Source organism: Pan troglodytes, chromosome 5 (assembly GCF_028858775.2).
Source record: "Pan troglodytes isolate AG18354 chromosome 5, NHGRI_mPanTro3-v2.0_pri, whole genome shotgun sequence".
NCBI classification, from domain to species: Eukaryota; Metazoa; Chordata; class Mammalia; order Primates; family Hominidae; genus Pan; species Pan troglodytes.
In genome coordinates this window covers 44,562,976-44,590,849 of record NC_072403.2, presented here as the reverse complement: position 1 = coordinate 44,590,849, position 27,874 = coordinate 44,562,976, and the positions used below count along the sequence as shown (strand labels likewise).

General features: G+C 39.7%; 1 protein-coding gene across 1 annotated transcript; it reads left to right on the top strand.

Moving 5' to 3' along the window:
- Positions 1-421: 421 nt before the first annotated feature.
- On the top strand, positions 422-27,758 carry GLO1 (glyoxalase I). The gene is made up of 6 exons (XM_001173775.8): positions 422-683; positions 16,735-16,817; positions 19,190-19,330; positions 20,825-20,892; positions 21,601-21,690; positions 26,323-27,758. Exons 1-6 carry the CDS (start codon positions 600-602, stop codon positions 26,409-26,411), a joined length of 555 nt encoding a protein of 184 aa, XP_001173775.3. The 5' UTR covers positions 422-599; the 3' UTR covers positions 26,412-27,758.
- The last annotated feature ends 116 nt before the right edge of the window (positions 27,759-27,874 follow it).

The window sequence follows — 27,874 nt, the reverse complement described above, 5'->3', positions numbered from 1 at the left end:
AACTTATTTAATTCTCAACAAATCCTGTTAGGAAGCTCAGAGAAGGTCAGTAATTATTGCAAGCTTCTAGCGCTAATATATAGCGGAACCAAGACTTGAACATAGGTTTTCGACTCAACAATTGTTTTAATTACTCTGTGCTGCGTAAACTGAGAAACCTCTGAATCCTTAGAATTTTAAAAGAACAACTTACAGTTTTCAGTTTCCATCAGATTCCAATTTTCTACCAAATCGCAGCCCTGAGGTATGAATGGTTACCAAACTTTAGTTAAACAAACAAAATTAGCTCATTAAGTAACAGAGAAACCACTCTGCCCAGCCTGCATTTTTCTTTTTGTATCAGTTTGCCTCCTTTATGCGCAAGGCTCCTTGGGAGTTGTAGTCTGAGGCATAGTCCTGTGGGTGGAGGCGCTGACTCACTGGGACCCAATCAGCAGAGAGTCAACTTGCTCTCCGCGCAGCGATTGGCTGGAAGTCAGCGGTCTCCCGCCCGCGGCGCCATCGCGCTATTCCTAGTTAAGGCGGCACAGGGCAGAGGCGGAGTGTGGGTGACTCCTCGGTTCCTTGGGTCCGGTCGTCTGTGATACTGCAGTGCAGCCATGGCAGAACCGCAGCCCCCGTCCGGCGGCCTCACGGACGAGGCTGCCCTCAGTTGCTGCTCCGACGCGGACCCCAGTACCAAGGTAGGCACAGGACCGAAGGGAACGGCTCCCCCAGCTCCGCTGGGTCGGGACCGGGCCGCATTCTATCCAACCCCATTCTGCCGCCGCTGCAGGTCCGCCGGCCTCGGGCGGACGGGAGTGTGATGGGAAGAGGGATAATGGTGTTTGATGGGGCGATCGTGGGGCCCGCGAAGTGTGGAGGGGATCCGTTGCCTCAGCTAGTTTCAAAGACTGCGACCCTGTTTTGAATTGGCTTGTTTATGTTGCGACGGTGGCTGGAAGCCAGGCCAACCCAGGGTCAGCTTTCCCAAATCAGTCGCCAAGGCCCACGAGAACAGTAGTTTCAGAACTCCCAGAAATAGGTTCAAAGATGCCTGTCCTGTACCAGTCCTGCCCAGCCTCGTTTTTCCTTACCACCCTGACTCCAGTCTTAACTCCTGCAAACTAATTTGATCGCTCTAAGTTTAACCGCGCCCAGAATTTCACTTTTGCTTGCTTGGCCTTTGCTGTGGGTCACAACCGCCCTTCTTGCCTTCCTCATCTTCGTGGGGCCCAGGAGAGATTACAGAATCATAGAGTTTCGATCTGAAAGGAATCTTAGAAATTCCTTCTCTTACCCTCTCGTTTTACAGTAATGACCCAGTAAGAGAAATGACCTGTTGCATACAAAGGCTTTCACTTACCGAACATGTCTTTATTGAGTAAGAATCAGTGTAACTCACTCAGGTGTGGTGTTTCTGTTGCCTTGTTAAGATCAGACACAGTTGGCGGGCGCGGTGGCTCGCCTGTAATCCCAGCACTTTGGGAGGCCAAGGCGGGCGGATCACGAGGTCAGGAGATCGAGACCATCCTAACATGGTGAAACCCCGTCTCTACTAAAAATACAAAAAAATGAGCTGGGCGTGGTGGCGGGTGCCTGTAGTCCCAGCTACTCGGGAGGCTGAGGCAGGAGAATGGCATGAACCCAGGAGGCGGAGCTTGCAGTGAGCCGAGATCGCGCCACTGCACTCCAGCCTGGGCGACAGAGTGAGACTCTGTCTAAAAAAAAAAAAAAAAAAAAAAAAAATTTCAGGCACAATAACCGCTGTTTATTCCAGTGAAGTCATCAGTGTCTGTAAACACCTTTGTATTTATTTATTTGACTACATCATTTGTAAATTCCTTGAAGATTGAATATGTGCTTCGTGCAGACCTTTAAAAGGGGTAGATAAGTGGTCCATGACTCTGGTCCCTGCTTGTTCTTTACCTTCAGGGCAAAGAGTCAGACACATCTCATTGCTAAAACTTTTGACTAGCACCTGGTACTTGGCTTAGAAAAATGTTAGTCATTGCAAAATTAAGGGGGAAGGTAAAAAAATTCCGTCATGCTCATCTCACTTGTATATCCCTTAATATTAATACCTGGTTTTTTCATATAATGTAAATTGAGTCACTCAGTGTAAAGTATTTTCCCAGATAACTAGGGGTTTTATGTAATGGGTTTTTCAAATAAAAAGGATTCCAGGGAGATCTTTATAAAATATACTAAGTAAATGTCCTTGCAGCTTAATTTACATTCCACAGTATCTAAATTTCTCTTGATGATTTGGAGTAATTAATTTTGAGATCAGTAATTTTTGGCCATGGGAATACCACGTGGAGACATAAAATGGAATACATAATAATAGCTGGTGTATATTGAGTGTGCCAGGCCCTGGCTTGCTATTTTAAGTACATTGTTTAATTTAATCCTAACAACAACCCTATGAAGAAGGCATAATTATGATCTTCATTTTACAAATAAGGACACTCAGGCACATAGAGGTGTTGAGTGATTTGCCCAGGGAGGAGCCCACACTTCCAACCTCCACCCTGTTCTGCTTCTGGGGTGCTGACTCCAGCAGTAATTTTGGAATGTGCCATAAAGGAAAATAAAAAACTTCAATGAAGGCTGGGTGCAGTGACTCATGCCTGTAATCCCAGCACTTTGGGAGAGCGAGGCAGGCAGATCACCTGAGGTTAGCAGTTCGAGACCAGCCTGGCCAACATGGCAAAACTCTGTCTCTACTAAAAATACAAAAATTAGCTGGGCATGGTGGCGGGCACCTGTAATCCCAGCTACTTGGGAGGCTGAGGCAGGAAAATCACTTGAACCCATGAGGTGGAGGTTGCAGGGAGCCGAGATCATGCCACTGCATTCCAGCTTGGGTGACAGAGTGAGACTTTGTCCAAAAAAAAAAAAAAAAAAAAAAACCTCAGTGAATTAAATTCAGTTTGATCACTTGATACATTTACGCTATATGTAAGGAAGATGGTAAGTACTTTGGGGATACTGGGATAAACAAGATGAGGTTCCCTCCCTTCACCAACTTATATCAACTCTAATATACAATGGACCTGGGGTTAGTGTGCTATTGAAATATAAATCACCCTGAGAGCACCCTGGGAGGTAGAGGTTTTTAAAGGTAGCATTAGTGGAATGGGGTATGCACAGGGTATTTGGAGCCTGAAGACCTGCATTTGAATCCCCACTTCTGTTGTTGGCTGCGGTGACCTTGCCAGGGCACTTGGGCTGAGTTTGTAGAAGGAGCATAAAGATATCTCAGAGAGCTGCTATGAGGATAAAATGACATGTATTATGTTCTCTAAACTATGAAGAGTGATACAATTCAAGGTTGTATTTCAGCTGTGGGGATCAGGGCACACATCAAAAAGATGGTGGTGATGGGCCCATGCCTTGATAGATTGGGTAGGATTCCAGCAGAGTACATGGGAAGGCATTCTGATGAAGGAAACATCTTAGCAAAAATGTGTTTTGATACTGGGGGAACCCACCCCCAATATTTCAACGTAGGTTCTTTCTATTTTCCATAAGTATCGGCCGGCTGAGAAATAAAGAGAAAGCATACAAAGAGAGGAATTTTACAGCTGGGCTGCCAGGGGTGACATCACATATCAGTAGGACCGTGATGCCCGCCTGAGTCTTAGACCAGCAAGTTTTTATTAAGGGTTTCAAAAGGGGAGGGGGCGTAAGAACAGGGAGTAGGTACAAAGATCACATGCTTCAAAGGGCAAAAAGCAGAACTACTAATAAGGGTCTAACAAAGATCACAAGGCAAAGGGCAAAAGCAGAACTACTGATAAGGGTCCAACAAAGATCACAAGGCAAAGGGCAAAAGCAGAACTACTGATAAGGGTCTATGTTCAGCGGTGCACGTATTGTCTTCATAAACATCTTAAACAACAGAAAACAGGGTTCGAGAGCAGAGAACCGGTCTGACCACAAATTTACTAGGGCGAAGTTTTTTCCCCACCCTAGTAAGCCTGAGGGTACTGCAGGAGACGAGGGCGTATCTCAGTCCTTATCTCAACCTCATAAGACAGACATTCCCAGAGTGGCCGTTTATAGACCTCCCCCCAGGAATGCATTCCTTTCCCAGGGTATTAATATTAATATTCCTTGCTAGGAAAATAATTTAGCAATATCTCTCCTACTTGCACGTCCGTTTATAGGCTCTCTGCAAGAAGAAAAATATGGCTCTTTTTGTCTGACCCCGCAGGCAGTCAGACCTTATGGTTGTCTTCCCTTGTTCCCTAAAATCGCTGTTTTTCTGTTGTTTTTCAAGGTGTGCTGATTTCATATTGTTCAAACACAGTTTTACAATTTGTACAGTTAACACAATTATCACAGTGGTCCTGAGGTGATGTACATCCTCAGCTTACAAAGATAACAGGATTAAGAGATTAAAGTAAAGACAGGCATAAGAAATTATAAAAGTATTATTTGGGAACTGATAAATGTCCATATTAAAATGAAATCTTCACAATTTATGTTCCTCTGCCACAGCTCCAGCTGGTCCCTCCGTTCGGGGTCCCTGACTTCCTACAACAGTTTTAGGATGGTAGAATTGCAATGCAGGGCAGGTACTGGAGAGTTAGTTAAATGTTATTGGTTGCAGTTCAGGTTATCTAAGCAGTGGTGGGAAAGGCTAACATGGTAGGTTGGGGCCAGATTGTGGAGAGAGCTTTGAGTGTCACATCTAAGGAAGTTAGATTGTATATACATAGTGGGGAATGAGTCAGGGTTTTGAAGTATTCTATAAAGTAGATTGGAGGGATCCAAGTCTGGAGGTGATTAGGCCACTTAAAAAGCTCTTCCAGAAGGTGAGATAAGTGATGAGGGTCTCATTTGTAAAGAAGACAGCAGCAATGGCACAAAGTCAACTTGTTTTTTGATCATTTGCATCTTCATTATAAAGGAAGTCCAGAGAATGTATGGCTATGTCACATTTTGGGCAATCTCTCTGGGCTAACTTTCTTTAAAAGGTCAGATTCTCCTGGCAACAGAGCAAGACTCCGTCTCAAAAAAAAAAAAAAAAAAAAAGGTCAGATTCTCCTTCCAAGTAGTGATCTGGAGATCTTTTCTTTTTTACTATCTGTATCTGTGTCCACTAATATGGTAGACAATGTCCTCAGTGTTGCCATTATTTCTACCACCACTGCCAATGTCCATTTTCACATCATTCCATATATAAATATATGAATATATAAAATATAAAAAATTAATATATATTAATATATAAATATATCTATAAATAATATAAATATATGAATATATATGCACATATACATATATATATATATATATATATATATATATATATATATGATGGGGTCCCTCTCCAATCAAGGTAGATTGGTGGAATTGAATGCAGTAGAAAGGAGAATAGGGAATGGAAAGGAGGAAGGAAGAAGGACAATGGCCAGATAAATGGCTGACTATTCAAGGCATAGAGAATCATAATATATATAAAGGCATAATGACATCAGAGAACTGAGGCAGGGACCTACGGGTAACACAGTGAATGAAGTTATAAGCAGTGGGACTTGAGGGAAGGGTGACCAAAACAATCATTAGGGTACTCAAAGAAAAGATGAGAATTCCCATTATATTCATTTGTTTTTCTCACCCTGTAATGGTTGCTATTTAAGTGATAAGGGTATGAAATAGAAAATGTTTGAGATGACTGGTTTAGGGGAGTGGTGATAACCGTTGGTGTTAGAGAAGTATACAGCTACATATGTGGTTGCTTTTGGGACTGTGAAATGTGTTGAGGAACCACTGAAGTATTGATTTTTAAGCCAAAAATGACATGACAGGGTTTTCTTTATGGAAAGATCACTCCAAATTGCATGTAGATAAGCCTGTGAAAAGCAAAGAGATAATTGTCTAGGCAGGAAGTAGTGAGGACTTCTTGCTTTCCTCAAGATACACTGAAGGCAGTTGAAAAGCTCATTTTTAAAAGTCTGGTGAAAACAACTTTGGTCACTTTTGTTTTGTGGGAGATGTGACACCTAGTAATAAAGAGTTAACAAACCCTTTCCCCTTTTATGAAAATTTGACTTTTCGTTAACTCCCTAGTTTCCCAGAAAACAATGAAAAATTGTGTTTGTTGCTTATGGTAAAAATAACCCAATTGGTAAATTGCATCTGGAGAGGGAGAATTGTAAATACTTGAAAGGAAGCCATAGCTTTGGACTTCCCTGATTGTAGTGACTCTTATAACTGTCCCTTGTGGAAATTATGGAAGTTCTGCCTATGGAGTTGCTACTAGAGATACTGGCTCCTGTGGTACATGGGGCCTTCTGCCCTAGGGTGATTCTCATTCATATCCAGTGTGAATCTTCTCCCTGTACCTGATCTGTGTAGACTCCTGTAAGGACTCCCACTGAAGAGGAACACCTGATACTTCTTTGTTGGCAATCTGTGCTTTCCTAACGGATACCCTTTTGAGTAAACTGGCACCATGTATGGCCTATGGCTATGGTTGTCTTATAAGTCTGGATGTTTAGTTGAACCTTAAGAAGACTTTCTGGGCCAGGCCCAGTGGCTCACGTCTGTAATCCCAGCACTTTGGGAGACCGAGGTGGGTGGATCATGAGGTCAGGAGTTCGAGACCAGCCTAACCAACATGGTGAAACCCTGTCTACTAAAAATACAAAAAAATTAGCCAGGCATGGTGGCGCATGCCTGTAATCCCAGCTACTCAGGGGGCTGAGGCAGGAGAATAGCCTGGGAGGCAGAGGTTGCAGTGAGCCGGGATCATGCCATTGCACTCCAGCCTGGGCAACAGAGTGAGACTCCATCTCAAAAAAAAAAAAGAAGGCTTTCTGTTGGGGGCAATATAACACTTTTGAAAGTTATTTGAGAGACAAAGTAGATAGTCTCTAAAGGGAATTGGTCTCAGTCTTATTAAGGTCGAAAGACAACATTTTTTAAACCAGAGAAATTTTTTAATTTCTGAAAATATGGCTAATGCAAGTGTGGAACTTCTCCTTTCTGCAGACTGAGGGTAATAAAGGTGCTATGGTCTGAATGTTTGTGTCCCCTCAAAATTCATGTGTTGAAATCCTAATCCCTGAGGCAGGTATTAGGAGGTGGGGCCTTTCAGAAAGTGATTAGGTAGGTCATGAGGACAAAGTCTTCATGATTAGGATTAGCATCCTATAAAAGAGACTGTAAAGAATGATCAAGCCCTTCTGCCATGTGAGGTCACAGTGCAAAGATACCATCTATGAGGACAGACACTAAATCTCCAAGTGCCTTGATCTTGGACTTCCTAGCCTCCAAACCTGTGAGAAATAAATGTTTGTTGTTTATAAGCCACCCAGTTTATGGAATTTTTGTTATAGCAACCTAAATGGACTAAGATAAGAGGCAATGGAGATTTTAACTTTAAGATGTAACCTCTTACAAAGCTCTCTAGTAATACTTCTAGAGAAATAAGTATCTTCATCACTAGAAGCAAATTTGAGATTTTGTAGGGAGAAAACACAAAGTCAAACAACGTTTTTATCATTGTTGTAGCTTTTTGACCAGTTTCGATTCATCCTGAAAATAGACATATTGTAACCAAATACACTCATATCCCATTGTGGGAGGCAATTGTATAAAATTCATTTAGAGACTCTGCTTCTGACAAGATGAAGTAGACATACTTTTCCTTATTCCTCCTGCTAAGTACAACTAAAAACTCTGGACATGATATATAATACAAACATTGGAAGACTCTGAAAGGTGGTGAGAAGAAGGTAGACTGGCTAGGGACCTTGAGACCCTAGGAACAACAAGGCAATGAGTTTCCTAAGTTTTCTTTTTGCCTCATATAGCCCAGACTTGAAGCTGAAGAAGCTTAGTAGCCTGGAAATGCTGATGGACACAGACCAAAAAAAAGCCTAATGAAAGCCTGCTCTCTAGCCACAGGACCTGGAAATGGGCAGTATTTCCTGGCAAGAAAGAAAACTTTTAGACAATAACTGCTCTACTCCAACTAAACTCCATAGAGAAAACTGTGGCCTCAGTCCCACCCATGCCAGCAAAAGCTGAGTGGGGAGCCTAGATTTTCACCCAACCAGATGTAATGAGCTGCCAGCCTTCCCCTGCCAAGGTGATGTGGGGGAAGGCTGGGTAGGGAGCCAGGACTTTCATCCTGCCAGGCTTTCCCCTCTTGCCATGTAAATGGAGACACATGAGGAACCTAAAATTCCACCCCAACCCAGCAGTAGAAATGTTTAAGATAATTATAAGCGGGAGAAGGTACAGGAATGTAAAGAGAGGTGAGGTTTCTGTACCTTGTTCAAACTAATAAAATGATGTCACCAAATGACTGATAAGTTATGTGTGTGTGTATATACATATACATGGGTATATGTATATACATATATACATGTATGTCTGTATATATGTGTATGTGTATATGTATATATATGCCATATGTATATACATACATAGTAACACCTAGAGCTACCATTTAAAAAGCTATACATGCAAAAACACTATAGATAAATCAAAATTGAATTTTAAAAAGTTCCAGTGACCCAGAGAAAGGCAAAAAGAAGACAGAAAACATTAAAAAAGGAAGAACAAACAGAAAACAAACATGAATAAAATGGCCAACTTAAGCCCTAACATTTCAGTACTTACATTAGATACAAATATATTAAGAGACAATGATTGATAGAATGGATTAAAAAACATGCCCCAGCTGTATGCTGTCTACATGAAACTCACTTCCAATGTGATAGAGACAAGGTAAAAGTAAAAGGGTAGAAAAGATAATTCATGCAGATATTCATCAAAAGAAAGCAGGAGTGGCTATCTTGATATCAGATAAAGTAGACTTTGGGGCAAAGAAAATTACCAGACATAAGAAGTACATTATACAGTGATAAAAGAGTTGTGATTGACCAAGATGACACAGTAATCATAAATGTATGTTACTAAACAGCAGAGCTGTGGAACACATGAAGCAAAACTGATATAACTGAAAGGAGAAATAGAAAAATCTAAAATTATAGTTGGAGACCTCAACACTACTCTTTCTTTTTTTTTTTTTTGAGATAGGGTGTCACTCCTGTCACCCAAGCTGGAGTGCAGTGGTGCTGTCTCGGCTCACTACAATCTCTGCTTCCCGGGTTCAAGGGCTCCTCCTACCTTAGCCTCCCAAGGAGCTGGGGCTACATGTGTACACTACCACACCCAGCTAATTTTTCTATTTTTTGTAGAAATGGGGTCTCACTATCTTGCCTAGGCTGGTCTTGAACTCCAGGGCTCAAGCAATCCAGCCGCCTCAGCCTCCCAAAGTGCTGGGATTACAAGCATGAGCCACCAAGCCCAGCCAACACTCCTCTTTCAACAATTGATAGAACTAGACAGAAAATTAACAAGTAAACAGAAGAACTCAGCAATACCATCAACAAATAAGATCTAATTAGTATTTATAGAATGTTCCACCCAACAACAACAGAATTCCCCTTTTTTTTTCAAGTGTCTGTAGAAAATATACCAAAGTAGACCATGCCCTGGGTCCTAAAGCCAACTTCAGCAAATTTAAAAGAATTGAATGATGTATTCTTCAGCCACAGTGGAATTAAACTAGAAATCAGTAGCAGAAACATAATAAGAACATCTTCAAGCACTGGGAAAATAAACAGCACACTTCTAAATAAATAATCCATGGATTAAAAAGGAAGTCTTGGGAACTTTTTAAAAATATTTTGAGCTGAGGCCGGGTGCAGTGGCTCACGCCTGTAATCCCAGCACTTTGGGAGGCTGAGGCAGGTGGATCACGAGGTCAGGAGATCGAGACCATCCTGGCTAACATGGTGAAACCCCGTCTCTACTAAAAACACAAAAAATTAGCCAGGCGTGGTGGCGGGCACCTGTATTCCCAGCTACTCGGGAGGCTGAAGCAGGAGAATGGCGTGAACCCGGGAGGCGGAGCTTGCAGTGAGCCGAGATTGCTCCACTGCACTCCAGCCTGGGTGACAGAGCTAGACTCTGTCTCAAAACAAAACAAAACAAAACAAAACAAAACAAATATATATATAGAGAGAGAGAGAGAGAGAGCTGAAGGAAAATGAAAAAGGGATCATAGCTAAACAGTGCAAAGGGGGAAATGTATAGCACTGACTGCATACATTATAAAAGAGGAAAAGTCTCAAATTAATAACGTAAGCTTCCTCCTAAGAAACTAGAAAATGAAAAGCAAAGTAAACCCAAAGGAAGCAGAAGGAAGGAATTAGAAAAGCAGAAATTAATGAAATTAAGAACAGAAAATCGGTAAAACAGAGCTGGTTCTTTGAAAAGACCAGTAGAATCGACAAACCTGTAGCAAGACTGACAATGAAAACAAAGAAGCACAAACTACCGATATCAGGAATGAAATAGGGGATACACTACAGACCTTTCTGACATAAGAAAGATAAGGGAATACTAAAAACAACTTTGTATACATAAATTTGACAACTTGAATTGGACCAATTCCTCATCCAATATGAACTAATATGATGAGTCCTATAACTTAAGGCAATTGAATTTATGATTAACAAACTTCAAAAGAAGATTTGTCCAGACCCAGGTGATTTCACTGGAGAATTCTGCCAAATGTAAAAGAAGAATTAACATCAATTATATACAACCCCTTCCAGAAAACCGAAGATGGGAGAACACTTCCCAATTCATTTGGTAAAGGTAATATTACCCTGATACCAAAAACAAATGAATACAGTACAAGAAAACTACAGACCAATATCTCCAATGAATATAAATGTAAAAACCCTTGACAAAATGTTAGTAAACAGAATTCAACAGTATATATAGAAAGAATTATACACCTTAACCAAGTGAGGTTTATATCTAGGATGCAAGGCTGGTTCAGTATACAAAAATCAGTCAGTATAATCCACCATATTAAGAGGGTAAAGAACAATCACATGATCATATCAGTTGGTACAGAAAAGGCATTTGACAAAATTCAACACTCATTCATTATTTTTTTCAAGTTCAGAAAAAAAATAGGAATAGGGGGCATTTCTTTAACTTGATAAAGAGCTTCTCTTGAAAAGTTAGAGCTAATATTACACTCAGTGGTGATGCTTTCTCCCTAATTTTGGTAATAAGACAAGGATGTCTGCTGTTACCACTCTTATTTGACAAAGTGCTGAAAGTTCAAGACAGTGCAGTAAAGCAAGAAAAGGAAATAAGAGACATATAGGTTGGAAAGGAAGAAATCAAACTGTCCTTATTTGAAGATGACATGATTGTCTACATAGGGAATAATAAGTAATTTACAGAAAACTCCCAGAATTCATAAATGAGTTCAGCAAGGTTGCAGGGTACAAAATAAACATACAGAAATCAATTGCGTTTCTATATACTAGCAAAGAACACACAGGCACCAAAAATTAAAAAATACAGTACCATTTACAATTGCCCAATAAAATGAAATACTTAGATATAAATCTAATAAACATTTACAGGACACATATGCTGAAAACAGCAATGGCGATGCAAAAAGTCATAGATCTAAATAAACGGAGAGATTTATTGTGTTCATGATTGGAAAACTCAGCACAGTAAGGATATCAATTCTCCCCAAATCAATATACGTGTTTAACACACTCCTTATCAAACTTTTTTTAGACAGAGACAGGGTTATTCTAGATTGAAAGGCAAAAAAAACTAGAATAACAAACCATTTTGGAAAAGAATAAAGTGGGAAGAATTTTTCTACCTGATTTTAAGACTTACATAGCTACAGTAATCACTACTCTGTGGTATTGGCAGAGAGATAGAACATTGAAACAAAATAGAGAACCCCAAAATATACCCACACTAGTATGCCCAACAGCTTTTTGACAAAGATGAAAAAGCAGTTCACCAGAGGGAGGCTAGCCTCAACAAATGGTGCTGAAGCAATTGGACATCCTTAGGTTAAAAATGAAGCTCTACCCAATTCTCATCCCTTATACCAAAAAAAAAAAAATCCATTTACTGGTGCTTAAAGGGGCCTTAATCCTTTGGTTCACATCCTTGCCTCACTTTTACAGTTTTGTAAGGATTGTATTGTAGGCAGGTAGGACATGTACTAGAAACATCCTTGATTGTACCTTTAAAGTTTTCTTGGCCGGTTGCGGTGGCTCACACCTGTAATCCCAGCACTTTGGGAGGCCAAGGCGGGTGGACCACAAGTTCAGGAGTTTTAGACCAGCCTGGCCAATGTGGTGAAACCCTGTCTCTACTAAAAATATAAAAATTAGCTGGGCGTGGTGGCTGGTGCCTGTAGTCCCAGCTACTCGGGAGGCTGAGGTAGGAGAATCGCTTGAACCCGGGAGGCGGAGCTTGCAGTGAGCCAAGATTGCGCCACTGCACTCCAGCCTGGGTGACAGAGCGAGACTCCGTCTTAAAAAAAAAAAAAGTTTTCTTACAGTAGTTTTGTAATTAAATTTGGAGAATGACACTTCCCCTCCCCCCGGAAAAAACCTTATTATTTCTATTGTCCACCTTTTGATAAGGCACAGGAGCAAATCTTTGTCACCCAGTAGCCATCCCTGTAAAACCAAAGATAGTTTAGGCATAAAAGACACCTTATTTTTATTGTTCTAAATTTAAAGCATGATAAGGGAAAGACAAAGTTAAGGACTATCAGGTGAGACAAGACATGAGCATAGCATAAGTCTTACTTTTTAAAACAGGAGATACATGTATTTTAAACGATATTTTAGAACCATACCAATAAACAGCAATAATTTTTAGGAACTTAACTTTTTAAAACAGGAACTTTTTCTCAAGATCATGCAAGTGTTCACAAGAGGCACAGGGAGTTAACAGACTATTTTGGTGATAAAAATAAAACTGTTATCTGAGCATAGAATAACTTGATCATTTTCTTAAAAATAAGCCCTTCTTGTTTTTATATCCATTTAACAATTTGTAGCAAAGGATTTATAAGCCTCTATTTTATAAATAAATTCACTAACATTGAATATATCTTACTTTTTTTGCCACGTATAGACTTTTTAAAGTGAATTTTAATATTCTTTATGTGTATGTGTTTAGGCAGATATAGTACATAGTTCTCTTAATAATAAAGTTAAAGTCTGTAACATTAATTTTAAGATATAATTAATCTCAATAGCATATTAAGTGGTATTTGTTTTCATATGCATGTGTGTGTATATATATATAATGTTTTTAAAAGCTAATATACCGTTTTATATATTCCCATGCCATTAGACTTAGTATACCATCTGTATATATCTCCATGCCATTTAATATACCTTGACGCAGCATTTTAAATGTTTTTCATAATATTCTTTTATGCCTGTGTCATACTATCTAACTATTCCTTTGTTAGAGGCAGTTAGTGGTTTAAAAGCAAGGACTTTGGAATCAGATTGCTTGGGCCAGAATTTTTTCTCTGCCACTTACTTTCTCAGCAGTAAAATGGGGATGATAATAATATGTATTTCATGGGCTTGTTGTGAAGATTACATGGATTAGTTTCTGTGACTCTTAGAACAGCATCTGGCACATAGTTATTGTGTAAGTGTTGTGATGGATGCCTTTGTACATAAATCTTTGTCAGAGTAATTATTTCCTTAGAATTTTAGAAAGAGAACATCTTGGTCAAAGAATATGAATGCTTAGGCCAAGGCAGGCGGATCACGAGGTCAAGAGATCGAGACCATCCTGGCCAACATGGTGAAACTCTGTCTCTACTAAAAATACAAAAATTAGCCGGGCCGGGTGGCAGGTGCCTGTAGTCCCAGCTACTCGGGAGGCTGAGGCAGGAGAATCGCTTGAACCCGGGAGGCGGGTTGCAGTGAGCCAAGATCTCACTGCTGCACTCTAGCCTGGAAACAGAGGGAGACTCCATCTCAAAAAAAAAGAAAAAAAATAATATTAATTCGTGCACCACGACCGGCTGATTTTTTGTATTTTTAGTAGAGACAGGGTTTCACCATGTTGACCCGTCTGATTCTCGAGCTCCTGACCTCGTGATCCGCCCATCTCAGCCTCCCAGAGTGCTGGGATTACAGGCGTGAGCCACTGCACCTGGCCAAGAATATGAATTCTTGAGGACTCTTGAGATTCCAGTTGTTTTCCAGAAAGATTGTAAGATAAGGATATGATAGACTATGGGATAGAATAGTTAAGGTTGTCTAACTTTGGCAAGTACTTGGCATGGCATCTATAACAAAAAATACATGCTGTGCCTAAGATATATGGATTTGAGTATAGCCTGTGTAGTCTGAACAGAAGTAATGATAAAGTCGTTGGTAAAGTACCAATACTAATGTTGGTACTAGAAAGATGTTGAAGAAACAAAACATAAACAGGGTCACTACAAAGCAGATTTTAAAAGATAGTTTTTAGATTTTATCCTTTTTTAAAAAAACTGAGCAACAAATAATGTTGGGTGCAGCTTGGTTGGAAATATATTATCTCATAATTCCATAGGCTAGAGGTCCGACATGGGTCTGTCCCACTGTATTGACAGGACTGTGTTCCTTACTCAGAGGCTCTGGGGAAGAATCTGCATCTAAATCCATTTAGATTGTTGCCTGAATTCAGTTTCTTTCCACTGTCAGACAGGGGTCCCAGCTTCCTTGCTGGCTGTCAGGCGTGGATGGGTATGGTGGAGTGGGAGCAGAGGGCAGCTGCCTTTAACTCCTGGCACATGTGCCCCATGTCTCAGAGCCAGCACCTGCAGGTTGGCCCCTTCTCACACTTGGAATCTGTCCCACTTCCCTTTATGCCACACTCCTCTTCTTTCTTTGCGCGCGCACGCTCACTCTCTCTCTCTCCTGCTTTTAAGGTCTTGTGTGATTACATTGAATCCACCTCAGTAATCCAGGCTAATCCCATTTTAAAGTCCACTGATGAGTGACCTTAATTTCATCTCAGAGTCTCTCACAGCAGCACCTAGGTTAGTGTTTGAGAGAATAAGGAAGGACATCTTTAGAATTTAGTCCTTACTTGCACCTCCCTCCAGAGACTGCAGTGCTCCCTCCTGAGACTGAGAACCAGTGCTGGGAGGACAGATCTCCCCCATGAGGCCTGCCAGCTAAAGTCTGTGTGATTGTGTGTGGTCGGGCCTGAAAGATCATACATAAGACTTTGTCCTGCAGGTGGCTTCCTCAAGCAAACATTGTAATCAATAGAGAAGCAGCTACCACTCATATTAGCTGGGAAAGAAGGATGTTTGTTATTTTGGTAGTGTTCATAGTGCCTTGTTTTAATATATACTTAGACCAGAATATGAAGTGGACATGGTCTTGCTGCTTTAAATTTTTTTTTTTTTATTTTGGTATCACATCATGGCAGCCACAGAGTGACTTTATATATGCTCAACAGGAGAAAACCAAGGCCCAGCTGTGAGTACCAGGCCAGCACTTGGATGTGCAGAGCTACTTTTCTCTTTCTCAGCTGCTTGATAAAATCGAGACCTTTAGGACTGTAGCATCTGACTGAGAAAAGCAACCCAAATGTTCTAGAAACATGTAACCTGCCTGGCATGTGATTATAAGCTGCGAATAAAGAATTTAGTTATTATATTTATTAAGATCAGTTTTAATAAGATAAAGTAGTTTTTAGGCTAGTTTTGTTTTAAATGAGAATTTTAATGCTTAAAAGAGTATGTTTCATTTACTTAAAATTTAGCAAAAGAGAAAAATATAATTTCCTAATGATGCTGAATGAACTATATTTGTATTTTATATGATGTGAGTTATATAGGAGAAAGATGGCATGTGGCTCCAAAGTAAGTGGTCAGAATTTTCAGGCCTGTTTTCTCAAGCCATGAGTATAACAGAAAAAAAAAAAAATCTGTTAGGAAGCACCAGTGAGGTTCACAGACTCATGGTCTGGAAGGTACATACCAATGGTAAAGGGACACCAAAACTTAGAGGCCTTAAACAGTTAATTACTCAGTGTCAGCTTCTCATCTACAACATGGGGTATGAATATCGACAGTAATACCATATAGAGTTATTACACCTAGTTAAGTCCTAAGTAGAATTATTAATGCTATTAATAATCTTAACTCCATGAATTTACATACCTTCTACCCTTTTCTCAGTCAAGCCTTCTGTTTCCTGATAAGTAAGTTGAATTTCCCAAAGGTGTTAGCAACAGTAACTTTTTACCCTTTTAGTTATTTAGGAGTCTAGGATCTTGGGAGTAACTCTTTGCTAATTTGCGTGGTCACCAGTAAATGGTTCTAGAAGGGCATTTATGCCTTCATTCAACAAATATTGTAGTGATCAACCTCTTTATGTGTAAAATCAGTGTCTTAGTTTGGGTAGCCCCAAAGCAGACTAGAGAGAATGGTGTGGTTTTAAGTTGTTTGAGAAGTGGTCACAGAGAGCTCTGCAGAGTTAGGGAGAGAGGGTGATCATAGGTGTATACGAGTGGATTACCACTGTGGGCAACTGAGGTTCAATCCTGCTGGGGATTCTTTGAGGGACTTTGTGGTACCTGCCTCTGAATTGTCCCACCAAGGGACAGGGATGCCAGGTTTTTTATCGACCATTGGTTGAAGGTCATTCCTGCAGTGGAAACTTTCTGACACTTTGGACTTGCATCACACAGGGGCCTGCAACCAGAAGATACCACTGGGCAGAGAGCCCTTGCAAGTTGTAGGTGGTAGGTTAACAATTGTGTTTGTATCTTGTTACAGAAAGCACAATTAATGTTGGTAATAAATGGTAAAAGTGAAAGATGTTTAATATAAATATTTTTCCATAGGATTTTCTATTGCAGCAGACCATGCTACGAGTGAAGGATCCTAAGAAGTCACTGGATTTTTATACTAGAGTTCTTGGAATGACGTAAGTCAAGTACTTATTGGCACCTTAATGTTTAAATATATAGCTTTGCAAATCTGGAGAGTGTTTTCAGACCCATCTTAAAGTTTGTTTCAGAAGTAACAGAAGTTCTTTTGGCCAGGAGTCTGTGATTAGGCCTGGCTGGACAGGGCTTCTCTCGTAAGTTCTTTTTCTTCTCTATCCCAGCCAGCCTGAAAGGGCAAAACAAGACACAAATAGTTATATTTTCTCCAGTCTCCCTTCTCTGAGCGCTCCCAGCTAAATCCTTAATGTGTTCAGACCCCTTTTGATGTTCTAGCCACTTTTAGCCTCTTGTTTACTTCAGAAAAGTTATAGATAATAAGAACTTACTACTCAGAAAACCAATGGGTTTACTTAAAAGTGACCATCTGTTCTATTTTTCTAGGCTGTGTTTTCTTTTGCTCAATAGGTCATATCCACTGATCTTGCAATCCTAAAGCATATTTAAAGCATGTTTATTTTTCTTTTTTTCTCCAGCTTTACTGAGGTATATTGAGAAATAATTTTGTCATATTGTTGATTTGTTTCCCTAAGTTATGTGAGCATTTTGCTTTTGAGCATATAGATACATGAATAATAAAATAATCTTTAAATTTAGTGCCTAGATAACTTCCATTCACATTGAGAGAAAAATTTAAGTAATATATGTCTATATTTAGAAAATTTGACCAGTTCAGAAAAATACAAAATGAAAAGTAATAGTTTCCCTCCCCAAGTTCTTCTCCCCAGAGATAACTGCTGTCCAATTTCTTGTGATTTTTTTTCTAGAAAAAGGTATTATGAATATATTTATGATATATTTAAAGGACAAAATGAAAACAGATTTATTGAACACTTTTGCCAGGCACTTCAAATGTTATTTTGTTCAGTCTTCACACCAGTCTTAGGAGGTAGCTTTTATCCCCATTTCACAGACAGAGAAACCAAAGCTTAACCAGATGAAGTTACTAGCTCCAAATCCCACAGTTGGCATATGGCAGGGCTGGAACCTGTATCCATTGTCTGATGGGCTCTAATGTTGACTTCGTGTGCAGAGCCCCCAAACAGGGTACAAGTTGACAGTAAGCTGGAAGATTTGAACAGCTGAGAAAGGCAAGTTGCAACAGTTTCATTTCCTTCAGTCCCAACTGATTGGTCCATGAGGGTTGTGTAGTCTGCTTTGGTAGGTGCAGAGATTGTTTTTCATGATTGGAGTATTTGAGGTGTTTGATACTTTATTGTAAACATGTTAGAGTAAATCTTATTTGTGATAAGTCAATGCAAGGATCTAAGTGGGCCAAGGTCTATTATATAGCAGTGATAATGAAATAAAAGATTGGAAGCAGAACTCTAGAAACTTTCCATTTGCTATATGGCAATAAGAGCCATTTGCTCTTATTGATTATGAACAAAGTCATCTTTGAATAATCTAAAGAAAATCATATATGCATTCTCATGCCACCTTACTCCTTGCCAAATAATCCTATACCATTTAAAGTCATTTAAGGTTCAGGACTTCAGTTATCTTTCTTAAAACCTCAGGATTCATAATTCATTCACTCTTTCTCTCCCATCAGTCTCTTCTACTGTCTCTTTCCCCTCAGAGAAGCGTAAGTCTTCTTTGTTCCAGAATATTTCTTGCCCTCTGCTCCTTCGCCTACCTCCCCATTGTCACTGCCATGCTTGCTACTGTTTTACCTGCTCACCTGCCATTCTCTCTCCCCAGTACAGTGTAATCCAGCTGATGCTTCCCCACGCTGCTGACATTGCTCTCATGGGACCTTTCCATATCTCATGACCTTTTCTTAGTCTTAATACTGTTTGACCTTTCTACAGTATCTGATACTGTTAGCCACCTTACTGTTGACATTCACGTCTTCTGTGATACTAGTCTGTCCTTCCTCCTTCTTTCTTACCACCTATCCTTGATTTCCTTTCCTAGATGTTTTGGCATAGTAAGAACTCAATAAATGTGTTTATTTAACTGAATGATATATTTATATATGTGTTTGTATGTGTGTATATATATGAAATAGCAACAAGGTTCTTTATATTTTTCAGTACAAATAAACACAGTTCTCTTTTGGAGATAGCTGTTTCTGTTTATTAACAAGTACCATAATTTCAGCTAAATGTTACTATATTTACAGAACTGATGAATTACAGAAGTTTTTATTTTTGTATTTCAAATATTTACAGATGCATTTTTAATGATATTTTTTCACTGATTTCTCCTCCTGCTTATTCCATTAAAATAGGCTTACTACATATAGCTCTTCTTTTTAGTAAAACTTGAATATTAAGTTATGTTGATTATAGTATGAATTAGCCTTTCCTGTTGTTAATGATTCAGGCTTGTTGTTTTTTCATTGCAGGCTAATCCAAAAATGTGATTTTCCCACTATGAAGTTTTCACTCTATTTCTTGGCTTATGAGGATAAAAATGACATCCCTAAAGAAAAAGATGAAAAAATAGCCTGGGCGCTCTCCAGAAAAGCTACACTTGAGCTGACACAGTGAGTATGAGTTTCTATATTTATATATATTATAGATTTTTTAAGGTAGTTTTAAAAAATCTTTTTTGTTTTGTTTACTGACCAGTATAATTCAAACCAGGTCTGCCTATCACTTCACATTTGTAATAATATATTGAAGTGTTTTTCATGCATCTTTTGATCTTTGTATTGTTCTTGGGCAAATGAGATCTCTTTTTTTTAGAGACAGGCTCTCTGAAGCCTCTAACTTCTAGGTAGTCTTCCTGCCTTAGCCTCCTGAGCACCTTGGACTACACATGTGTGCCACCACACCCGGCTAATTTTTGTTTGTTTGTTTTTGGTAGAGGCATAGAGGCAAGGTCTCACTATGTTGCCCAGGCTGGTCTCAAACTCCTGGCCTCAAGTGATCCGCCCACCTCGGCCTCCCAGACTGCTGGGATTATAAGCATGAGCCACCACGCCTGGCCCATTTGTCTTTTATTTTTATTTATTTATTTATTTTTTGAGACGGAGTCTTGCTCCGTTGCCCAGGCTGGAGTGCAGTGGCGCGATCTCAGCTCACTGCAAGCTCCGCCTCCCGGATTCACTCCATTCTCCTGCCTCAGCCTCCCAAGTAGCTGGGACTACAGGCGCCCGCCACTACGCCCAGCTAATTTTTCGTATTTTTTGTAGAGACGGGGTTTCACCATGTTAGCCAGGATGGTCTCGATCTCCTGACCTCGTGATCCGTCCGCCTCGGCCGCCCAAAGTGCTGGGATTACAGGCGTGACCCACCACGCCCAGCCTCCATTTGTCTTTTAGATAAGAGAATATAAGACCCTGAAATTGTAAGATATTTGCCTGTTTGTCTCTAACTAATTTTTAGGTACTATAATTAGTCTTTCAGCATCCAAAATTTTGTTCTTTTATTATTTTGCTACATTTTGGATCCAGAAATATGATATCATGTGTTCCTTTAGAAACTCTTCAAACCATTTTGTAATAATTAACATTCAAATTTGGTATTTTTATAACTTGAGCACTTAAAAATGTACGCAATTTCTTTACGTTGTTTATCTGCATACTTTAAAAGAGATTGATTTCAGAGTGTGTGATTTCGTGTGTCCCTTGATTCAAAATAAAGCTTTGGAATCAGGCAGGCTTAGATATGAGTCTGTGACTCTAAACAAGTAAGTGGCAGTTTCATCAATAAAATGGAGATGTTCACACCTAGCCCATGGAGCTGTTTTAAGGGTTTAAATGAAATATAAAGTACTTAGCACAATAAATGAGCATTATTATTATTCTTATTATTGTTCTTGTCCAGTACCTGTATTTACTGTCTCCTTAGTCTCGTTAAAATCATACTTTGGCCATTTGTCCTTTCTATAGTTGAAAACTTAATATTTTTGTAGCAGGGGTTAGGCCAATTATGTAAAGTAGCATATAAACATGGTAAGATTTCAAAGATGTTACTTTCTTTTCAGAATATCTATTCCCTAGGACATTGTAGCTATGTTTTTCTTCCTTTTGTAGCAATTGGGGCACTGAAGATGATGAGACCCAGAGTTACCACAATGGCAATTCAGACCCTCGAGGATTTGGTAAGTTTGCCTGTTTTTATGTGATATATGTAGATTTGTGTGATTTTGTATTATGTATATAATTATGATTTTAATAAACCTAAAACATTAATGTCCTAATTAAGTATGATCAATTTATTAGAGATATGATTATTTTTATTTTCCACAAATAATCTTATTTAGGAGTTGTTTAATTTCAGAGTCTCGATCTAAAATTACATTTACCATCTCACCATGATTTACTTTTAAGTCCCAGAATTAATTTCCAGTAGACTTTTTTTTTTTTTTTAAAGCTGTAGTTAATACTAATCCCAGTTTCTGCTAGCACATACACTTCTGCCTTGCTCTCCAGTCTCTCAATCAAGATGACAGTATTGCAGGCTTCAGCTGGCTGCTATAGTCAATGCCAACCACAAACCTATTAAGTATTAGTAAATGATTACTGTTTTTTGGTGTCGATTATTCTTAACTGATTAGACTGTATATGAGCTGATATTGATTAATTTTAAATAATTTATAATTCAGGGCAACTAATTAACTACCTATACCCAGCCCATTAGACCTATATTTGTTCTTTAATGTATTATAGATTTTGAACCTACCTAAGTCTGTTCCCAAGTGCCTTATGTTTTGAAATAAACAAGTTTTGGAATCTACTTGTGGTACTTGGACACCCTGTTATAATTATTTCTTCCTTCTCTCTGCTTTTTTCGGGGGGTATCACATAAGGTCATATTGGAATTGCTGTTCCTGATGTATACAGTGCTTGTAAAAGGTTTGAAGAACTGGGAGTCAAATTTGTGAAGAAACCTGATGATGGTGAGTCTACTACTTACTGTGTTCAGGCCTGTCTTTAGTTGATATTTACTAACCACCTACAGAGGCCACTGTTGTAGTAAAACCCTTTTGGCTACAAGTAACAGAAGTCTCCACTTCAACCAGAGTTTTAAAAAAGAGAAATGATTGGAAGAATATCTGGGTATTTTAGGGAACTGAAAGACAGCAACTAGGGTGGCTTTCCAAGGGACTAGACACAGGACCTGCACAGCCAACAAAACCCTAGGCTCCCTCTCCCACTGCCCGACCCCACCACTTTCTTTCATTGGCCACCAGTTTTCACTATTTCAGTGTATATCTTTCCGCCCAAAAATAAGTTCCTTAAAGTCCATTTTATCTGATGCTCATATAACGACACCAGTTCTCTTTAGTTTATAATCACATGGTGTTTCTTTTTCATCTTTTACAACCTTTGTATGTCCTTAAGTTTTAGGTAGGTTTTTTGAAATAGCCTATGTATGGATTTTGCTGGGTTTACATGAATTGTTATTATTTTATTTAGATCTCTTTCTGAACTATTTCAAATTAAAATTGAAATATTAAATATTTCAGAGTCTCAATCTAAACATTTGAAATATTTCACTGTTTAATTTCGATCCTTTTTTAAAAAAATTAAAACACTTAATATCCAGTGCTGGGCGTGGTGTCTCACGCCTGTCATCCCAACACTTTGGGAGGCCAAGGCGGGCGGATCACAAGGTCAGGAGATCCAGACCATCTGGGCTAACACGGTGAAACCCTGTCTCTACCAAAAATAAAAAATTAGCCAGGCGTGGTGGCGGGCGCCTGTAGTCCCGCCTACTCAGGAGGCTGAGGCAGGAGAATTGCTTGAACCTGGGAGGTGGAGGTTGCAGTGAGCCAAGATCGTGCCACTGCACTCCAGCCTCGGCGACAGAGTGAGACTCCATCACAAATATATATATATATTTAATATCCAAATCTTCTCCCCAATAAGAAAGGAATTTGCTTCACTCCATCCTCCTTGTGTCACTATTACCTAGAGTAGGATAGTATTGATTTTATTTTTTAAAGATAATAATAAATATATCACGGTGTTTGATCACTTTTTCTTCATATATCTCTTGTAGTGTCTCCTTTGAGACAGGATCTCACTCTCATCCAGGCTGGGGTGCTGCAATGGCACTGTCATAGCTCACTATAGCCTTGAAACTCCTGGGCTCAAACAATCCTCTGCCTCAGCCTCCTCCTAAGTAGCTAGGACCACAGGCACATGCCACCACACCCAGCTAATTGTTTTATTTTTTTGTAGAGATGAGTTCCTGCTATGTTGCCCAGGTTTGTCTCAAACTCCTGAGCTCAAGCGATTCTCTCACCTTGGCCTCCCAAAGCACTGGGATTACAGGCGTGAGCCACTATGCCCAGCCTTTTTAGCATCTTTTGGATTTTTCTGTTCTTTTATTTAAATACCTCAACCAAAATGGTCTTTAAAGGGGTTTTGTTTTTGTTTTTTGAGACAGAGTTTCGCTCTTATTGCCCAGGTTGGAGTGCAATGGCATGGTCTTGGCTCACCGCAACCTCCACCTCCGGGGTTCAAGTGATTCTCTTGCCTCAGCCTCCCAAGTAGCTGGGATTACAGGCATGCGCCACCGTGCCTGGCTAATTTTGTATTTTTAGTAGAGACGGGGTTTCTCCATGTTGGTCAGGCTGGTCTCAAAATCCCAACCTCAGGTGATCCGCCTGCCTCAGCCTCCCAAATTGCTGGGATTACAGCTATGAGCCACCGCACCCAGCCCTTTAAAGGGTTTTTAAGGCAAAACTTTTGAGATTCTGTGTAACTGAGGATGATGCCTTTATGTCTGAAGGACAGTTTTATGGAAAAGCCTAGGTTTAATTTCCTTCAGTCTTGAAAATACTCTTCTATTTTCTTTTTGCATATGATGTTGCTGTTGAAAAATCTGTCAATTCATGTTCCTTTGTATATTCTGTTTTATTCTAGAAGCTTTTTATATTATTTCTTTGTCATTGCCTGCATTCTGGGAGATTTCCTCAAACTGGAATACCAATTAGCTAATTTTCTCCCAAATGTATCTGTTCTGATATTTAATTCATCTATTTTGTTCTTAAACACCTGTTATAATTTTGATCTCTAATTTTCGCTTAGTTTGCTTAATATGTTCTTGTTCTTTTTTTCATATTGGTAATATTTCATATTGTTTATTACTTTTTTTTTTTTTTTTTTTTGAGACAGAGTCTTGCTCTGTTGCCCAGGCTGGAGTGCAGTGGTGTGATCATAGCTCACTGCAACCTCAAACTCCTGGGATCAAACAATAATCCACCTCAGCCTCCTGAGTAGCTGGGACTACAGGCAAATGCCACCATGTATGGCTAATTTTTTATTTTTTGTAGAGACAGGGTCTTACTATGTATCTCAGGCTGGTCTCAAACTCCTGGCCTCAAGTGATCCTTCTGCCTCAGCTTCCCAAAGTATTGGGATTACAGATGTGAACCACCACATCCGGCCGGTCATTACTTTTACATGTCTAAATAGTCCTTGGGGCTGGGCATGGTGGCTCATGCCTGTAATTGCAGCACTTTGGGAGGCCGAGGCAGAGGATTGGGAGGATCGGGAGGATCACTTGAGGCCAGCAGTTCAAGGCTGCAGTGAGCTATGATTGTGCCATTGCATTCCAGCCTGGGTGACATAGGAAGACCTTGTTTCTACAAAAAGTTTTTTTTTTTAATTTTCTGGGCATGGTGGCACATGCCTGTAGTCTGTATGCCTAGCTACTCGGGAGGCTGAGGTGGGAGGATTGCTTGGGCCCAGGAGTTGGAGGCTGCAGTGAGCTATGATCCACTGTACTTCATTTCAGTATAAACGACAGAGCAAGACCCTGTCTCCAGAAAAAAAACAAAAATAGCTCTTGGTCCATTATTCTAATATTTCTTCTGTTTGAATCTACAGTCCATTGTTTTGGGGGTTTTTTATGGTTATGTTTCTCAAATTATTATTTTCGCCTCTGAGCTTTTTTCCCCTGCAACTGTTCGCTGTTCTAACACATCAAGCAGTGTGAATAGGAGAATGGCCAGATCCCTGTCCTTAACAACCCACATGATCTCAGGACAATGGGCTGGATAAGCCTAGGCCAGAGATTCCTAGGCACCTAGAAATGAGACTTAAACTTATTTCACCTTCCACAAAACACCTCTTCAGGTTGGATCTTCCCACTTCATCCCTCAGGGAAGAGTATTAGTAGGAGACACTTCCGATAGTGTTATTCCCTAGCCCTGGGCGTGGAGAGAGGGCTGGGGAGATCATTCGGCCCTACCAGTTTTTCTCAGTTTCTCACAAGCACAAGCTCCTGCACTGCCCTTGTTTACTGGTAAGGACATCTGAACAAGCGAGAGGGCAGGTGCCGATGCACACAGCAGTGAGGGAGGAGCAAGAGCAAAACTCTGTTCTCTCGCAGCCATTATGCACTGCCTTCTGGTCCAGGCCAGAACTACCACCTCCCACACAGCCCAAGTTAAAACAGTCACCCCACCCCATCCTCACCCATTCTCCCCAGCTGTCACCAGCCGGGTTTCTTTCTTTCTTTCCTTTTCTTTTCTTTTCTTTTCCTTTTCTTTTCCTTCCTTCCTTCCTTCCTTCTTTCCTTCCTTCCTTCCTTCTCTCTCTCCCTCCCTCCTTCCCTCCTTCCTTCCTTCTCTCTTTCTCTTTCTTTCTCTCTTTCTTTCTTTTTCCTGCATTTTCCATCTGTGTTCCTCTAGGATTGATCTTGGGGAAAGGAGGCAGAGATAAGAGTCAAACCAATTCAACATAATGTTCCCCAGATAAATTTCTGAGGTCACATTTTTGCATTTAAGCAAACAGCTCTGACATACTAGACTCTCAATCTCAGTTTTGAATTCCTGGGAGAAAGACTCTCGGAGAGCTTGGGTTGCCTAGGATAGTGTTTGAAAGGGTTTGTATGACCCAAGCATCTGGGTCTTTTGGTTGTGGGGGTAAGCCATGCTACCAGCTCCCTTCAGCACCTCCCTATTTTCTTTTTCTTCTTTAAGACAATTTCTGTAACTACTGAACTGGTAGTGTGGTATCATGAAGGTGAGGCAAATGCCTGATACCTAAAAGATGCAGCCAGTCCCACAGTTTATTTCAGGAGGGCTGGTATTTGCAATGTGTGCAAGGTAACATTTTAGTCATTATGAAAAGTATGACTTTTCATACTTTTCTGACAATAAGAATTTTTAAAATTTAAAACTGTAAACAAAATAATGTACTTCATTAAAATGCAAAGTAAATCTTTAATTAATAAAAGTTTTTAAGGCCAGGTACAGTGGTTTGTGCTTGTAATCCCACCACTTTGGGAGGCAGGGCAGGAGGATTGCTTGAGGCCAGGAGTTTGACAGCAGCCTGGGCAGTACATTGAGATCCCGCCTCTACAAAATCAAAAAATTAGCCAGGCAAGGTGGTGCGTGCCTGTCGCCCCAGCTACTTGGCAGGCTGAGCCCAGGAGGTCAAGCCTGCTTTGGGCCGTGATCATCCCATGCACTCCAGCCTGACATTCAGAGCAAGACCTTGTCTCAAAGAAAGAAAAACATTTTTATGGTGTTTTCTTTTTAGTCTTTTCAATAATGAAAATTTTCAATTTACAGGTAAAATGAAAGGCCTGGCATTTATTCAAGATCCTGATGGCTACTGGATTGAAATTTTGAATCCTAACAAAATGGCAACTTTAATGTAGTGCTGTGAGAATTCTCCTTTGAGATTTCAGAAGAAAGGAAACAATGTGATTCAAGATATTTACATACCAGAAGCTTCTAGGACTGATGGATCACTGTCCCGATTCAAATTATTCTTCAGTCCATTTCCCCTTCCTATTTCAGCTGTTCCTTTTCACCTAACTGTTCAGTCATTCTGGTTTTCAAGCAGTGCTTTATCTTATGTCCTTGAATATAGTTGTGTAACTTTATTTTTTAGGTAATAATTAGAAGAGTTCCCTTCAGAGGCTGCATTTGCCTTCTTCGCTACCTAAATATTACTTCTCTTCAAATCTGCCTTTGAATCATCATTTAAAAAAAAAAAATTAACATGTTTTTGTTGTAGTTATCTTCTGGGGTTTCAATTCCTCAGAAACAACTTTTTTCACAACGGAAAGGAAAGAACACTAGTGTTCTTTCAGTAAAGTACAAAGTGTTTATTTTACAAAAGAGAAGGTACTCTTGAGAGCAATTCAAAATCATGCTGACAAGGATACTGATAGAAAAAGTAATTTCTTCTTATTACAAAGTACATTTAAAGTTCAAGGACTAACCTTATTTATTTGGGAAAGGGGAGGAGGAAGGAAATGATATGGTACCCAGACACTGGGCTAGGCTGCAACTTTATCTCATTTAATACTCCCAGCTGTCATGTGAGAAAGAAAGCAGGCTAGGCATGTGAAATCACTTTCATGGATTATTAATGGATTTAAGAGGGCATCAATCAGCTCAAGATTTCATAATCATTTTTAGTATTTAGATTGTGCCTCAAAGTTGTAGTACCTCACAATACCTCCACTGGTTTCTTGTTGTAAAAACCTTCAGTGAGTTTGACCACTGTGCTCTTGGCTCTTGGGCTGGAGTACCGTGGTGAGGGAGTAAACACTAGAAGTCTTTAGTACAAAACTGCTCTAGGGACACCTGGTGATTCCTACACAAGTGATGTTTATATTTCTCATAAAAAGTCTTCCCTACCCCAAGGTCTTCATGATGCCAGTAGCCATATATGATAAATTATGTTCAGTGATAACTTAGTTATCAGAAATCAGCTCAGTGGTCTTCCCCGCCATGATTCACATTTGATGGGTTTTTAAAAATCAAAGTGATTTTGAAAATCTCTAATGGCTCAGAAAATAAAAACATCCAGTTTGTGGATGACTATATTTAGATTTTCTCTAGACTCTAGTGGAAGACCTTTGGAAAGGCCATGCCAACCGTGCTTGTACTGCTAGAAGCACTTTACGTTTCCTTTTTGGGTGAAATGGATTTATATGAGTGCTTTAAACAAATAGCAATACTTATAGACTGAAATAAAATGAAACTTCAAATAAGACTATGTTTAATTTGTAAACCTTTGTCCATCATATTCTTTCTTTTTTTTTAAAAAAAAGAACTCCCCTTAGTGAGTACTGAAAGGATTTGAAAAGGCTTGTAGGCTCATTCTGAA